Here is a 15,555-nt window from a genome sequence, read left to right on the forward strand (position 1 = left end):
TGTATTCTCCCTGGGCTGGAACCCTTCCAAGGATCCCAGAAGGCTCCAACCCCACGCATACCCCAAGCAGGGGTAATTCTCCCATGGCTTCAGGAGGGTTCCTACTGTAGGCAAATTCTCTCCCACCCCTTCCTGTCCCACCAATCAGCACTTCCTTGACAGTTTGCCCCTGGAACCTGATCTCCCTCCCTCCCTTTGGAGTTGGGGGGAGGGAAAACAAAGGTCTGTGGGAAACTGGGTGTCCTCAACACCTGAGAGTATATAGCCATTTAAGTTAGTGTAGAAGAGGAGAGACCTTCCTGGCTGGAAGATGTAGGAAGAGCCATTTTTCTTCCACATGAAAGCCCTCGAACAATTATAAGGTTGTAGCTGTGTTTGGCCCAGCCTATATACCAGCCTATACCTTTCCATCAGAAATTCAACAAGCATCACTCCTCCACCAGACTATCCATGGAATACTCTAACACCAACATTTCCTTTTTAGGCACGATGGTCACTATTCAGAACAGTAAAATACAGACCACCATATACAAGAAACCCATGGACCAACATACAGATCTGAACAAAGTCAGCAATCACCTTAAACCAAGAAAGCTGTAATATCAGAGGGCTTGGCTGTATACCACCAAATTTGGACTGAGGAGAACACCTGTGATTGTCACCTCACAAGTCTCAAAAGGGCCTTCACTCAACAAGGACACTCCTCCAGAGAGACAGATCACACTTTAAGAGCCACCCAGATACCACATGAAGAGTTCCTGCAGTACAGAAGAAACCCCTCCATGAATCGCACACCACTGGTTATAACATATCACTCCTCCCTAGAACCAATACAAAAAATCCTCAAACAACTGCAACCCATACTAGGAGGAGACCCGATCCTTAAAGAGCTCTTCCCAGAACCAACCATCCTAGCCTTCAAACAAGCACCGAACCTCGTCAACCTCATCACCAGAAGCAAACTTCCTATGGCCCAAAATACACCAAATGGATCCAGACCATGCCATGACAAGAAATGTAAAACCTGCTAACACATCTCCACCACCCCCACTATTATTACACCCCACAACAGAGCCATCAGCATTCCTGGATCTTACAGCTGCACCTCCAGAAATATAATATACCTCATCCAATGCACCAAATGCCCTGATGGAGGAGAAACCAAACGACAACTGCACACGATAATGAATGTACAACAAATATCTATCAAAGACAAAAATACCAATTACCTGTGGATGCACACTTCTCAGAAGAAAAATCACTCTCTCTCCAATCTCTCAGATCTAATCCTCAAAGGGAATTTACAAAACACCTTTCACAGGCGAGCCTACAAACTTCACTTCATCGGTGTACTGGGTACAAAAAATCATTGACTAAGTATAGATATTGGATTTATGATACTTTATAACCTAACATCTGACTCCCCAGGTGAGCCCTCCACTTTTTACCAGCTATATTAATTCCTTCCTCCTGTCTGTCATTCACCGACTACAGCTACATTCATTCTCCTTCCCCCTACCCCGGCTATGTGTCTCTTGCCTACTGACCACCTCAATTTACATTTTAACTGACTCACTTTCTTACATACATACGGGCCTCTGGCTGTTTTACTACTCCATCCAGGAAGAGCACAGACCATATGCAGACACTTCCTCTGCCTGATTAAGTGTAAATTGTACCCAAAAACTTGCAAAGAAGAATTTTTCCAGCTATTTGAGTTGGTCTAATAAAAGATATTGGATTTACCCAAAGAACCCTGTCTGCCTTGAACAGCTGTACACTCTTTTTGGGCCAGGAGAAAGGCTTTATTATAATTCAATCTACTCCTTATAGAGGTAAAGGCCTCTCAAACTCCCTTTACCCAGGTAATAGGAGGGAACAATTTTTGTATTACTGACTGAGCAAACTTGTTTGTCTGGCTTCTGCTCAGAACTGTAAAGAGGAGAGAGTACATCTCTCCATATACCAGTGGTTCTCAACATTTTTAGATTCAAGGGAGCACTTAGAAAATGCCTTTTCTGAGCTTTCACTCTTTGACTACATAAAAATACTAGAGCAATTCTTCTGTTGCAAAGAACTCTAAAAGACCACAACAGGTGAGAAGGTTTCTGACGTTATGGATACCTATTTGAAAACTCCGCTTTTTTTGGAAATCATGCTTATATGTCTGCACACCTAATAGTGCTAATATTGCACAATAGCCTTAAAAGAATCTAACAGTATACCTGGGTGCCATGGCAACCTGGTAGAGAATAAATGCCATATACATATAGCAGCTGAGTAGGTTTTGTACCCTAATTTCCATAAATCTAAGCCTTATATGGCTTATACTTTGCTTAACTCCTCAGTATACCTCTTAAAAGGTGCACAGATATTGGGCACTTGGATATGCACTGGTATATATTTCACCCTAAGTGCATGGAATTTCCATTTACTTTGCTGGGGGCTTCATGCACTGAGCATTTGTGACAGAAAGCTCAAATGTCTCATTTCTTTAAATGACAGTGAATTATTCACAACTTAATTACTTTGCCCCTAAAGTTTGAAACACCTATGAACCGTCAGCACTATTTCTACTTAAGTTTAAATGTTCAATCAAAAAGCAATAACATTACTGAGAGCAGCAAAAGTAATGTAACTTCATAAATCTAGGAACTAACTTCTTGTACCAAATTTTATTAAATGTGGGGCACAGCAATGATAAATTAAATCTTCAGTTTTCATCAAAATATTCTCTTTGTTCACAGAAATCCAAAATAAAAGCAAGCACTAAAATGTTACCTTAAAGACATAAAAGGAAATTAAGATGAAAGAAAAAGGCTTCCCCGTGGTCCCCTTAACTGTGTCAGGGTACAATAAATCACATGGGAAAAACTGTGCTCCAGTATAGTTCCTGCGCCTGTTTTGTAGTCATTTGAGCTACATGGAGTATGAGACATGACAAAAAATAGACCTGAGTTCAAAGACAATTTGGTGTCCCACTTTTCCTTGGCACCAATAGCCAATATTAGCTCTTTCAACTTCAACTTTGACTTTTCTCACATTTATGATTTAAATTATGCTCTGCCTATGTCCTTCACATAATTCTTCTAGATTAATTTCCTCTTTAATTTTCCTCTTAATTTTATATTTAAGTGTTCCATTGATATGTCATAGGGTCTGAGTTTCCTCAAAGTCCAATATCTTATCAATAGGCCCATTAAGATGTAGACAAATTGAAAGAGTTTCAGTCTTAATTCACATTCACAGTATACACTGTAAGAGCTCCCGCAGAACTGGTATAGCATATCCTATAAACATGTTTTAACAGTACCATAGATTGCATATTATGGAATCAAAGTAGAAAATGCGTAATAAAATGCATCTGGAAAATAATTACTATGCATGCACAATATCAACTTTTTAGAATCTTAGCAATTCAGCTGTTTTATTTTTTAAATAAGCAATTTTGTGAAAACTCATGTGTAATGTATGACTCTCAGAGAATTACATCGAACCACACAGGGAACAATTTTGTTTTATCAATTACATGATTTATTTGGTCATTTTTATTTTAGAATAGGTTTCATAGTCTTTGGTTAAAGATCTTATATGCCAAGTTTCATCTCAAAAAATAAATTTCTGTGGTCTAGAACTAAAATCCTCAAAAGCAAGATTCTTTAGGAAACACTGACAAACCTTTAACTATAAAGTCCTTCAGAGGTGACATTATACTTTAAGATTAGTCAGCGTTTTCTAGAATAATACATCCATAAGTTTTATATCACTTTATGCTTAAGAAATGTAGTCTACTTCTAACAATATGTTTTCAAAGATGCAACAGGTAGCAAATTTCTCTCATACATTTCTCGCTTGCTCCAGGTTCCCACTGATTTCAAGAGGAGTTTTAAGAATATGAACAACAAAAAGGTTGTTACATTTCTTCCAACATGTAATCTTTTAAAATGTGAGCATTGCTAGTGCATACTGCACAATACTAGATATCTATTCTTATTTTCCTGTAATTATTAAATTAAGTTAGTATAGTATTTTGCCTGCCACCTTTGGTAAATTTTGTAGTGACAGCCACTGTACAAGTAGATGTACAGCTGTCTGCAGATGTTAAAAAAATGGAGCTTTAAACTCAACACATTCCTGCACCATGCTCAGCACATGCCCAGAAGAGCCTTAGCTGCACCCGGCTCACCTGACATCTGTTTAGATGAGGCGCTTTACTGGGACTTTTTTGGTGTTTTTATCTAACAGCTTCAGCCCCATTGACGTGCCCAATCTATACAGTGGTTCTCAACATTTTTAGATTCAAGGGAGCACTTGGAAAATGCCTTCTCTGAGCTTTCACTCTTTTTTGACTATAGAAAAATACTAGAGCAATTCTTCTGACTGCAGTGCTGGGTCAAAGTAATGAGCTGCTTCTTCTGGTATAGCATGGATTTTTTTCTTCTTGTTTTTTTAAATATCTACAAGCAGCCACATGTAAAAAAAAAAAACAAAAAAAAACAAAAAAAAAAAACTCAGCCCTGGTTTCATCATTATATTTAACCTCTTTTCAAAGTAATGAGTATGTAACTTATTTTAATGAAAAATTAATATTTTCATGCCACATCATTTCAGTCTTTGATTTAGTGTTACAGAGTTTACCATTTTTTTAAGTGAAAGAATTACAAATGCTTGGGGTTCACAGAGATCCCAAGAGCCAGAAACTCTGAGCTGTGAACAGTTTTACCTAGAATCTAACACTGAGAAAATGTAATTGGACTGTTGTGCTAAACAATGAATGTGAATGATGGTGCTATCTAAGCTAGAAATACCATAGCAAGGAAAGGGAAATGGGAGGATTAAAAAGGCAAAGGAAAGAGGAGGATTAAAAAGTGAAGAGAACAGGGTATATATGCTTATATGCATATAGCTAATATACTTAAAAGTTCATTCAGTTTTTAAAGATTAAATGTAAGCACTCTGGAATCAGTAAAATAGGGAACACATCTACATCTAAAGTCTCTAGAACCAGAAAGGAACCGTTTGCATAGTCTACATATGCTTTTAAAAAAAGATATTAGCTTAATATGTTGCTATCTTTTTCATCTCATAAGATGGCAAAATCAGTTAGGAAGGTAAAAGCACTGCAGTACTGGAAAACTTCCAACAGCTAACCAAAAGAAGCAAGTGTTGAGCAGCCCAATCAAGGAAGGGCACGAGGCTACAATGAGCACTGAATCAAGTATGAGGTCACTAGGAAAAATGCAGAAAAAACAAAGTGCCAATAAGGAGCCAGAGAAGAAGGATAACAACCATTTAGGTACACACTACAACACTCTTCCCACTACCCTGAGGAGAAATGATTGAGGAGTAGGGGGGAATCACAGAAAATTAGGGTTGAAAGGGACCTCAAGGGGTCATCTAATCCAGCCCCCTGCTCAAAGCGGGACTATCCCCAACTACAGCATCCCAGCCAAGGCTTTGGATACCTAGGTCTTAAAAAACCTAGTGCAGAGAACTAGTGCAGTAAGTGTGCCTGCCTATCTTGAGAAAACCCAGAGAAATTTGTCCTGCCATGCAAATTGCTTATAGAGCGCACAAAATGTACAAGAAAAAGAGTGAATCTTACAGATCACAGTTATTTATCAGGGAAAGAAGTGAGGAAAATGTAAGCAAAGCCAAATATAAGTATAAAAGGCAGTTTGAAAATATTTTCCATAAATCACTTAGGGTGCCTATTAGGGCTGTGTGAAGCTTCGGTCCCCGATTCGATTCAGTGGAGATTTGGCCGGATTCGGTGGCTGAATCTCTGATTTGAATCAAATCAAAGGACCCTTTAATCTCTCTGAATCAAATTGGAAGCTTCCGAACCGATTCAGAGAGATTCAGCGATTCAGACATAGACACAGCTTTAAATGTTTTTTTCTACGTACCTCCAGATAGCAGGCAGCGTGTGAACACGGCGATGCTGGGGCACATGGGGTGTCCCACAGAAGCGCGCGGGGCTCCCCAGCACACTCAGCAGCAGACCCGGAAGTGGACCAGAAGCACTTCCAGTCCACTTCCACCACTGCCAAGCATGTGGAGAGTCTCCCCTGCACTCCTGTGGGGCGTTCCATGCGCCTCAGCATCGCAGCGTTCACAAGCCACGCTGGTACATCTAGGCATCAAATCTTCAGATTTGGCCGAATCAAATCAGGGACAGTGATTCGAATTAGTGAATTGAATCATTGTCCCCGATTTGGGCCGAACCTGAATCTGAAGTTAATCGGGCCCGCTTCATACAGCCCTAGTGCCTATGCACATGCTCCAATGCATTCTGATTAGAACGCATTGGAGCAGCCTTGATTAATCAAATGAGCCTTAGTTAAAACACCCCCATGGCCATTTTGAAACATGAGATGCTGAATACACTAGATGCTGTGGTGTTTTAATTAGAGTGGCTCTCAAGAGCCACTCTAATTAAAATGCCCCCTCCCCCACCTCCCAGCACATATATGGGCTTCCTTAGACTCCTAGTTAGGTTTTATAATTTTCACCCCACATCTTTTTCAACTGTGATAGTACTAAACTGAAATTGTAAGCAAAAAGAGTTTTAAGTTTTATACTCACATTGAGCAACGTAATGGAACAGAAAAAAAAATAAGTAGAGTGCACACAATTTCACTCCTGAGGCCAGTGCTGCTCTTCAAGAGTAATTCTCTATCCTTCTCTTTTTAAACAAAGGTGTTTAGATGATTTTTTCCATAAAAAATAACCCCAAAGCAAACTAAAACAAGAACATATCAAGATAAAATACTGTACAAAAATAGGATATCAGTGTTCAGGAAAGTCACAGTAAAATTATGGTTTTCAACAGATTTTAAAAGCTATAAAAATATATTTATTTTTATATAGAAATTTACTAGAAGACAAAAAATAAGTGCCATATGACTTGACAGTTCCTATACTAATTACGCAACTGGATTAAATAGCTTACTAAAACCTGTGTAGTGTAATTTATGTAGTCTCCTTTTTTGCCAAGTACTTCACTGAATATTGGTATTTTGCACATTAGAACAGGGGATGTTGTCTAAAACAGACCCTTATTCAGCATAGCCATTGACCTACCTGCAGTAGTTTTAGACCAAACTATTTTTATACAGACTGTGATTTAAGTTTTGCACAGTACATTTTTAACACTGCATCATATTAATAATCCATGGATTTCATGGTTCCTAAACTCATTGTGCACATTTTTCCAAAATATGTTGCTCTCAATTACATGGATATATTTTATATTATAATGTTCAAACACTAAAACTTTTAATAGTTTTAGGCCTGTTAAAGTTCAAAACAACTACATTTTCTATCCTTGTGAATCAGCACTAGAGAATCACCTGGGAATTTACAATTTAAGCTGAAATACTCAGCTTTAGTTTTCCTGACTACACATTTGTGAGCTTTGCAATTAATTATCTTCCATTATTACTGATCATCAATTAACTCAAAAGGTTGCTGAGATTGTGAGTGTGCTGAAGAAGGCAGAATTTAATGATATAATTTGAGATTGGTAAGACAGTAAATTTCTCTCTTGTTAATAATTAAAGTAGATAACTTATGTTTTTATTTATAGCTTCCAGAAATATCCGGCTCATTTCTCTGCACTGCAATGTCAGCTAATCATCTGCTTGTCAGGATCTGACTTAAGCTATTGTATTTTATTATTGACAATCCTTGTATCATATGGAGACTTTAATTCTTGCTCATTTATACCAAAAATAAAGTTTCTAAGTAATACATTTATTTTTGTTTTACTTCCTCTGCCATGATTCCTTATAAATCTGCATATGTGAAACCAGATATTACAGAGCAAAACAAACTAATTAGTGAGGACTGAACAAACAAAAAAAAATATATTACCTGTTTCAATTTCCCAAATATAAACTGAATCATCTTCACATCCAACAACTAGCAGATTTTCAACAGGGTGAAATTTTATCATCTTCACAGGAAACAGATGTTTCCTAGCATGTAAGAGACATATTCTCTCCTGAAGGTGCAGAAGTGCTACTGAATGATCACTGCACACAGAGCACACAATCCTGTGATCTTTCAACTGCAAAAATTATAAAAACTTCTATTAACAACAAAAACAACTATATGTAGGTTGTCACACAGATGCACCAGAAACTCACTGTTCCAAATGCTAGACAAGCAAATAAAAAAATAAGTCCAATAACAGACTCAGTTTAGAAAGTGGTATTATAGCTTACATCCCACCCCTGTCCCACAAAAAAACTGAACACATTAGCTACAAGTCTAATCACCAAAAGATGCAGTCCTATGTATGTATACTGCAGCCTCTAAAAATTGCATTCACTCACCATACATGATCTATTAAAGCACCTATATAATAAATAAAAGATTTTTCCCCTTGAATATAAAAGAAATGAAGAATTACCTTAACTCAAATAGCTATTCATTTTATATGAATCAAATACTCAAAAGCCAAAGGCAGCATATCTCCAGTAACAATGTGTAACTCTTTGTTGTAACTTAAATTTATATTATATGGGTCTGATCCTACAAACTTTATTCCCACAAGTAATCCTCAGTAACAAAAGGAGAAATTCACCCTCTAATAAAACTCACTTCTGTTCAGAGGGCCAGTTTATATTTAAACTCTATTCAGCCCCTAGAAATCAGGTATAAGAGATCTTTAAGAGCATTAAGAAATAGTGTTGCAACTCTGATTTACAAATGGTGCAATGGGCCTTTATGAGGTCTTACAGACTACTTAATGTTAAAGCATAACTGTTCTTTAGATGAAAGGGAAACAAAATCCCGATCCCTCCAACTGCAATAGGATGAGGGTATTCCTAAAGACTTTCCATGCAAGTACAGCTCCATACAGCAAACCTATATTCTAAAATTGCACAAGGAGAAAAGAAATTGCAATGTTACTACAGTTGATCACTGATTCAGAAGAATGCAACCATTTTTAAAACATCTAGTTAGGGTCAGGATGCACATGGGTCAAATCCAGACCAAGAAGCCATGGCATCCAGCCTGTGGGGCTCCCCACAGACTGGAAATTTTGGTGGCAGGGGAGCAGTGACAATTAATACTGCTACCCCTCCACACTGCCAAATTCCCAAGCCCCACATGGCAGATTGGAGCAAAGCCACACCCCCTCCTCAAACACAATAAGACTGGTGGCAGGCCACACCCCCTTCTCCACATGGGCCTGGGCTGGGTCCCCTCGCCTTCTGCAGCTGGACTCAGGCCTAGTCACTCCCCCTCTGCCCCACACACCTGGATCAGGGGTGGGCCATACCCTCTGTGCCCCCCATACACAGCCATGCCACCTTCCCTCCCTGATGGAGCTGGGCTGCCCCCCATCCACATGGCCAGCTGGGGTCCTGTCACGTCCATCCCAGGTGCTGGATGGAAAACACCAACCAGATCCAGCCCACCATGCAAGAAGCCTGAGCACCACTGAGTTAGGTCATTAGAAAGCCCCACAGAAATTTGCTGGCTATCAACCCACATTTATTGATAAACAACAGCTTCTGGTCCAATTTTCCCCTCAAGCCATTTTAGACCACTAAAACCCTATTGACTACAATAGAGCCATCTTGGAATTATATTACTGTATACAATTAAGGGCCAATGTGCAATAGGCAATCCTGTTATTAAAACTTGGTTGTCTTAAAAATGCCATGACTGAAAAAATAGGTCTTGATTCTCCACTCCAGATGACTAGTTTTATGACTTCACGGGAACTGTAATCATGCAAAACTGACGTAACTTACATAGAATCTGGGTGCCAAGATAGAGTTCACATAAAAAGCTATTACACAGTTAGTAAGTGGAAATCAAGATAAAATAGTAAACTATAAAAATGTGACAGTTATCAATAAAATGTCATTTCTTTCTAAACATCATTTACCTTATCTTTACTTACCTGATAACATTCTGGCGATAACAACAGGTTCATTACTGGACCAGCTTGCAGAGTAAATTGGTGCAAAATTTCTTCAGTAAATATGTCCCACCAAATTACACAAGAGTCCTGGCCTCCTGACACCAGCCAGCTTGGATCAAATCTGACTGATTTACTGTATGGATAAAGTAAACAAGTGACACTGCAGCTGTGGCCTTTAAGAATTTTGTGAGGCAAAGTATCTGAAATGAGAAATGTTAGATAAATTACTTCCCCCTTTAAAAATAAATAGTCTTTAGATTTTTATGGTGCGTACTTAATATACTTACGTTTCAACAAAGAAATGTTTTCCAAAAGTCTTGCTTTGGCGGCATGTAAAGCAAGTGTTATGAAAATTTTCCCATCTTCACATCCACACACCAACTTATCAAGGTTGGGTATGTATACAGATGAAATGACTGCAGCACTCCCAGTTCCATCTTTAGATGCACAAAGATGATCAATAATGCCTTCTGACATAGATTGGTGTTTGTCAAAACTGTCCTGGAGAGTCCATGCTGCTGCTACTGGAATCTCTACCAAGAAAATCAAGAAAGTCATATTGAATTTCTGGGATTCCAAATTAAGAATAGGTCAGAGCAGTTATTGTGTTTTACTTAAATTTCCTATGAAATTTATAAAAATAAAACAAACAAGTTATACCTAATATCCATATTCCCTCTTCTTCCTCCCTTCCACCACAAGTCCTTAATCTATCCTACTATTCAGAACAGCATCTACAGATTCACCACACCAGTTAGATCACAAGGGACTTCTCCAGGGTCACCTCCAGCTGACAACCTTTTCCATGACACTGATGTGGGGTTGTTTATATAGTCAGTTTTGTGTAAGAATGGTCTTTCTGTTCTTCCCATCTTAGTGTGGAAAGCACTGTGCTAGTTATACACAGCCCAGGCAAATTCAATCTTCAACAGCTAGATAAGCTTTACTTTCCAGGCTAACAGATGCATCTTTTTCATGATAACTAAGGTAGCAAAACCAGAAGTCTTTTCTGCCCAAGTGTAGTGGGGCTCGACCCGATGATCTGCAAGGTCCCTTCCAGCCCCTAACATCTACAAAACTATAAAAACTGTAAAAATGGCACAAGGTATGTGAAATTCCTTAACCTTTTGGAGAACCATCAAGTGTTGACACTGGAACATCAGGGATGTGCCATATAGTGATTCTTCCAGATGCTTCACCAGCAAAAAGAATCTTATAAAAAGGTTCCTTTCTTTCATTCATGAAGCCCATAATGAAAGGAAAACTCTGTTCCAAAAATATAAGAAATTAGCCAACATTTTTGTAAGAAAATAATAGGTTAAGACAAAATGTTTTCTAACTGTAAAATAAAACTACAATATTTAGGGATCTGAAAATATTCTTATGTAGAAATAGAGCATCCCCTGGACCTTTAAATTGTACTCATTGCTGATGGTGCCACAAAAAGACAACATGATTGCTGGGTTCATTGCAGCACAGCTCTACTCTCTGGTCCCAACCTTGTCTTACCCCGTGTACCAGATACGTTGGCAAAAGAAGGGAGGACTATGCTGCTGCAAAGGGCATTCTCTGTTGAGTCTGGGGGGTTGGGTAATTGAGCTCCAGTTTGGAGTCAGCTGCACCTCTTCAGCCTGTCTCCCCTAGCCCTGTCCCCACTCCTTCCAGCTCTGATGCTGTCTTCAGGATGGGAGGAGGGGGAATGGGGTGAGAAGGGAGGAGAGAGAGCTCAGTCTGGGGTTTGCCCAGACTTTGGTGGAGGGAAGGGGGATTGGAGTGCCCCCTTCCCTCCTGCCCTAAAGACAGCACCAGGTTGTATCAGCCCAGCCCTGCTCCCAGGCAGGCACTGACAGAAGTTAATGAAAGTGCTCCACTTTGGAGCACCTTCATCTGAACCTTCAGGGAATGAGGGTTAATTTGTCGTGCAACTGGGCACTTTTAGAGTGCTCTGCTCTCATGCACTTCTGCCAGGGCACAGCTGTAAAGCACTTTCAGGGGGCCAATGAGATCTATACATTCACCTGTATAGCACCCAATGAGATCTATAAATTCACCTGTACAGGGAGAATCCTAAAGCAGCTTCCTGCACGTCTCATGTAGCTAGCTTGGCAGAAAGGAGGCAGTTTCACTAGGAACTAGGTAAAAAAAATCCACTGAAGTAATAACCTCAATTGTCTTTGTACCAAAACTAACGAAATAAATGCACATTCACCATATATCACATGACATAAGATAATGAAAGTTGGGCACCATAGGTTGACTTAGATACTTAATGTGCCTTTATTTTCTTTACCTGCAAGGAGTTACAGGTTATAATACTTATAGAAAGCAGACTTCTTACTGATATCTAACAGCATACCTCTACTTTTTCAGTTTTATTAGCAATATTTCTTTTAAAATTCTGATAGAAACATAACTCAAGTACATATGCTCTGTTAACTGATGGCTGGGAGTCAATACACCTTTAGGCAAAGTTTCAAGGTAAGTATTAAAACACAGAGGATGCTATAATCTATGCTAGTAGTGTTCAAACTCTTTGCCGTGTGCCACTATGGCACTTGGCACTATGGCACTGGCTATGGAGCACTTGGGTGATGGATGATTACAGTATACAAATTTTCAGGTACTAAACTGCATAAAAATACCCCAGTTAACAATACAATAAGCACAAGATTTTCACTGGCACAAAATATAGTTAGACAGATATCTAACTCCTTCTGGAAGTCATTAGAAATTGGGCACCCAGCTCCTATTTGTACCTTTGAGACTTTCTTTAAAAAAAAAAATTCTAACAGTACTTTTCCATGTTAGGATCTATTGTATTTGCAACAAAGTTATTATGAGGCGAGCTCCACAGAAACCTAACATATTCTAATGCAGTTCCAATTGTGAAATGATTTAAGTTCATCTCTATGCTCTGCTCTAGGATTTGTATAAGATCAGGATATAGCCCCTTAAACAATGTTGCCACACCAAATTCTATTATTGAAAATAAATAAATCAAGAAGAAAAATAAATGTACAAAACAGTTGAGTATGGGACCAGTGGCGGATACTTTTTAAAAATAATGCATTAATTTGTTGGAAAATGTATATCAGCTGCTCTATCATCACTGGAATACAATGCTTTGCTAAGCCATGTGTTTTGGCTATTTCTCTTCATTGACAAAGTCTGACCTTTTGACATCTTTCAACAGTTATCCTATCTGATTTTAAACCAGAAGTATTTTGGGAGAAAACTAAACTGAATGGCTTTTGCTACTGCTCTTCAAATGAAAATTAAATCTGTCAGGCTTAGGAAGACAATGCAAAAGTGATTTCAAAAAACCTTTACTAAGAACAAAAAAGGAGGTGAGTAATAAAAACTCACACAAGCCTGTATTTTGACAGTGCTTCTTCTGGCAAATACTGATGAAATATGCTTTTCTCACATACGCCTGAGTAATAGTGTGACGACCTGATTCTGCTGCTACTTAAATAAATGTTAAAAAATCAAAAGTTAATTTCCATAGCAGAGGCAAATGCTACATAAGTTTTAAAATCACCAAACAATTACTAAGTAAACCACCTCACTAATATATCTTAGCCTTGGTCTCAGTATTGCTATCCTTACTTGGGAAAAATCCCTGTTGATTTTTTTTTTTTTTGCCAGAGTAAGGACCATAGTAACTGATCCTTTATTTGTACCTTACAATCACTTTTCTGTTCTTTCAGCTAGTCATCTTCTTCTTATACACATCTCTTCGGTCGCACAAAGAGATGTTCAAGAGAAAAAAAGCATTCATTCAGATGCAGGCTTTCCAATAGCTGAGTTCATTTGAGCCTCCCTTTGTCCAGCTAGTATCCACTAAACTTGCAATTGGTGTGACAGGTCATCCAGACACAAGTTTACAACTGGCAGTATAAGGATACTTCATCCATCTGCTTCTTCAGCTTCATCTGTACAGTCTCTCCTAAACTTTAGAAATTACTGTTTAGACCTTAGTCCTATCTTATCCTTAGCAAGGAATTACATATGTCTCTAACTTTATATACTGTGACTACTGACAGAGGAAGGAATTAATCACATGCATGGGTTTTTGCAAGACCAGAATAAGACTGCTGGTATAATGCAATATGTTTGAAGACAGGATTACTCAGTTGGTGATGGAAGCATTCTGTAATGAAATAGAGTTTGGGTGCCCAAATGCCTGTGCACACAGGTAACATTTAAACATTTGTGTAAATCCACTGATTTCAAATAAGATTATTCAATACTTAAATGAGTAACTTTACTCTGATGCTTTTGCAGGGTTGAGTCCCTTGGACAGATGATCTCCTAAACAGCCTAGCCTTATCATTTTTATTAAAATTTTGAAAATTAAAAAAAAAATTAAAAAAAAGTTTATCTGAATGATGAGCCTATCATTGCATAATGTATTTTCTGAATTTCTTCCAAGTTGAAAATAAAAATTAAAATAAAGGCATCTTAATTATATGAATGCAACTGAGTTTGACTCAATGGCTTAAATATCCAATTTGGTAGACATTATTCTGGTAAATGGTAACAAAACAGAGTAGGTTTTTAAGCTCATTGAAAAAAAAATTGTGCATTACCTTATATTCTTTCACATCAGTGGAGCAGAGTAAATGAGGATAAACAGTTTCTTTGAGCACTTTTCCATCAGTAGGATATATGCTTTTTGAAAGTCCACTACATAATTAAAAACAAAATATATAGATATAGATATATATAGAGAGAGAAAGCTTAAGAAGTTCATCTTTTTTTTAAAGCAAACAGTACCATCCAAAATTCTCAAGTTCAGTTAAAAGTCGTTGAGTAGTAATTACAAGTGACTTCTTTTTGAAATCACAGCACCAGCTGCCCAAGTTCTACATGGCTAATCTTATTCCTGTATCCCCTGCTGTGTCAAACAAAGAGTGGGGGCTGTCAACCCAGGGTAAATCTTCTAGTGCCAAAGTGGTTTTGTTCTGGTTTTTGATCATTTGCGACATGCAGAGATTTTTATAATAAACCTCCCGAAGTTCATCTTATACCTGTACTTCTTGTGTGAATTTCCCATCTGAGCCCACCTGTTCAGCAGCTGGTAGATGTAACTGTGACCATCTTCTGTCCAGATGATAAGTCGGTAAGCAGCTAGTACTTCACCACCAGCAAAGCACTGGCCACGCTGGCTAAATTCAGTACAGAGTAGGGAAAAGTCACAATAATCATATACCTAAAGTAAAAAAAAATGATAAAAATAAATTAACACTAAATTAACACTATAGTGTGTTTCCTAATGACCCTTCCATTTTAAGGCAGAGATAGTTTTACTTCCTAAGCCCTTACTCAAAACCACTCAGTGAGTTGGATTTTACAGTGTTTATTCAGACCACCTCCAATAAAGTCAATGGTGATACACTAGTGTTAAATCATTGTAAGGTCAGGGGAAGGCTTCCTGTTTCTAGGAAGGAGACACACCAAATTAAAAAAAAACAACATTAAAAGGTTTATGTTCTCTTAAGTGTTTTGAGAGGAGGCAAGGAATTTGTTGTTTTGTTTTTCTATTGTAGTTAATATTGGACAAAATTAATCCTGCCTGTAACTTTGTTCAGAAGTTTCTACTTCTG

At 38.2% G+C, this 15,555-nt stretch overlaps 1 protein-coding gene across 6 annotated transcripts in view; it reads right to left on the reverse strand.

Annotated features, from left to right (window-relative positions):
- WDR72 (WD repeat domain 72) overlaps nt 1-15,555 on the reverse strand; it is a 284,931-nt gene that overhangs the window by 191,924 nt on the left and 77,452 nt on the right. For 4 of the 6 annotated variants that reach the window (XM_059714683.1, XM_059714681.1, XM_059714682.1 and 1 more), the window contains 6 exons: nt 14,980-15,161; nt 14,539-14,635; nt 11,071-11,212; nt 10,234-10,479; nt 9,926-10,146; nt 7,879-8,074 (listed from right to left, as the gene is read on the reverse strand). In XM_059714683.1, coding sequence (XP_059570666.1) covers nt 7,879-8,074; nt 9,926-10,146; nt 10,234-10,479; nt 11,071-11,212; nt 14,539-14,635; nt 14,980-15,161 — 1,084 coding nt within the window. The remainder of the gene's footprint in view (nt 1-7,878; nt 8,075-9,925; nt 10,147-10,233; nt 10,480-11,070; nt 11,213-14,538; nt 14,636-14,979; nt 15,162-15,555) is intronic. The other 2 variants (XM_059714686.1, XM_059714684.1) reach the window with 1 other exon arrangement.

The sequence above is a fragment of the Alligator mississippiensis genome, chromosome 11 (assembly GCF_030867095.1).
Source record: "Alligator mississippiensis isolate rAllMis1 chromosome 11, rAllMis1, whole genome shotgun sequence".
NCBI classification, from domain to species: domain Eukaryota; kingdom Metazoa; phylum Chordata; order Crocodylia; family Alligatoridae; genus Alligator; species Alligator mississippiensis.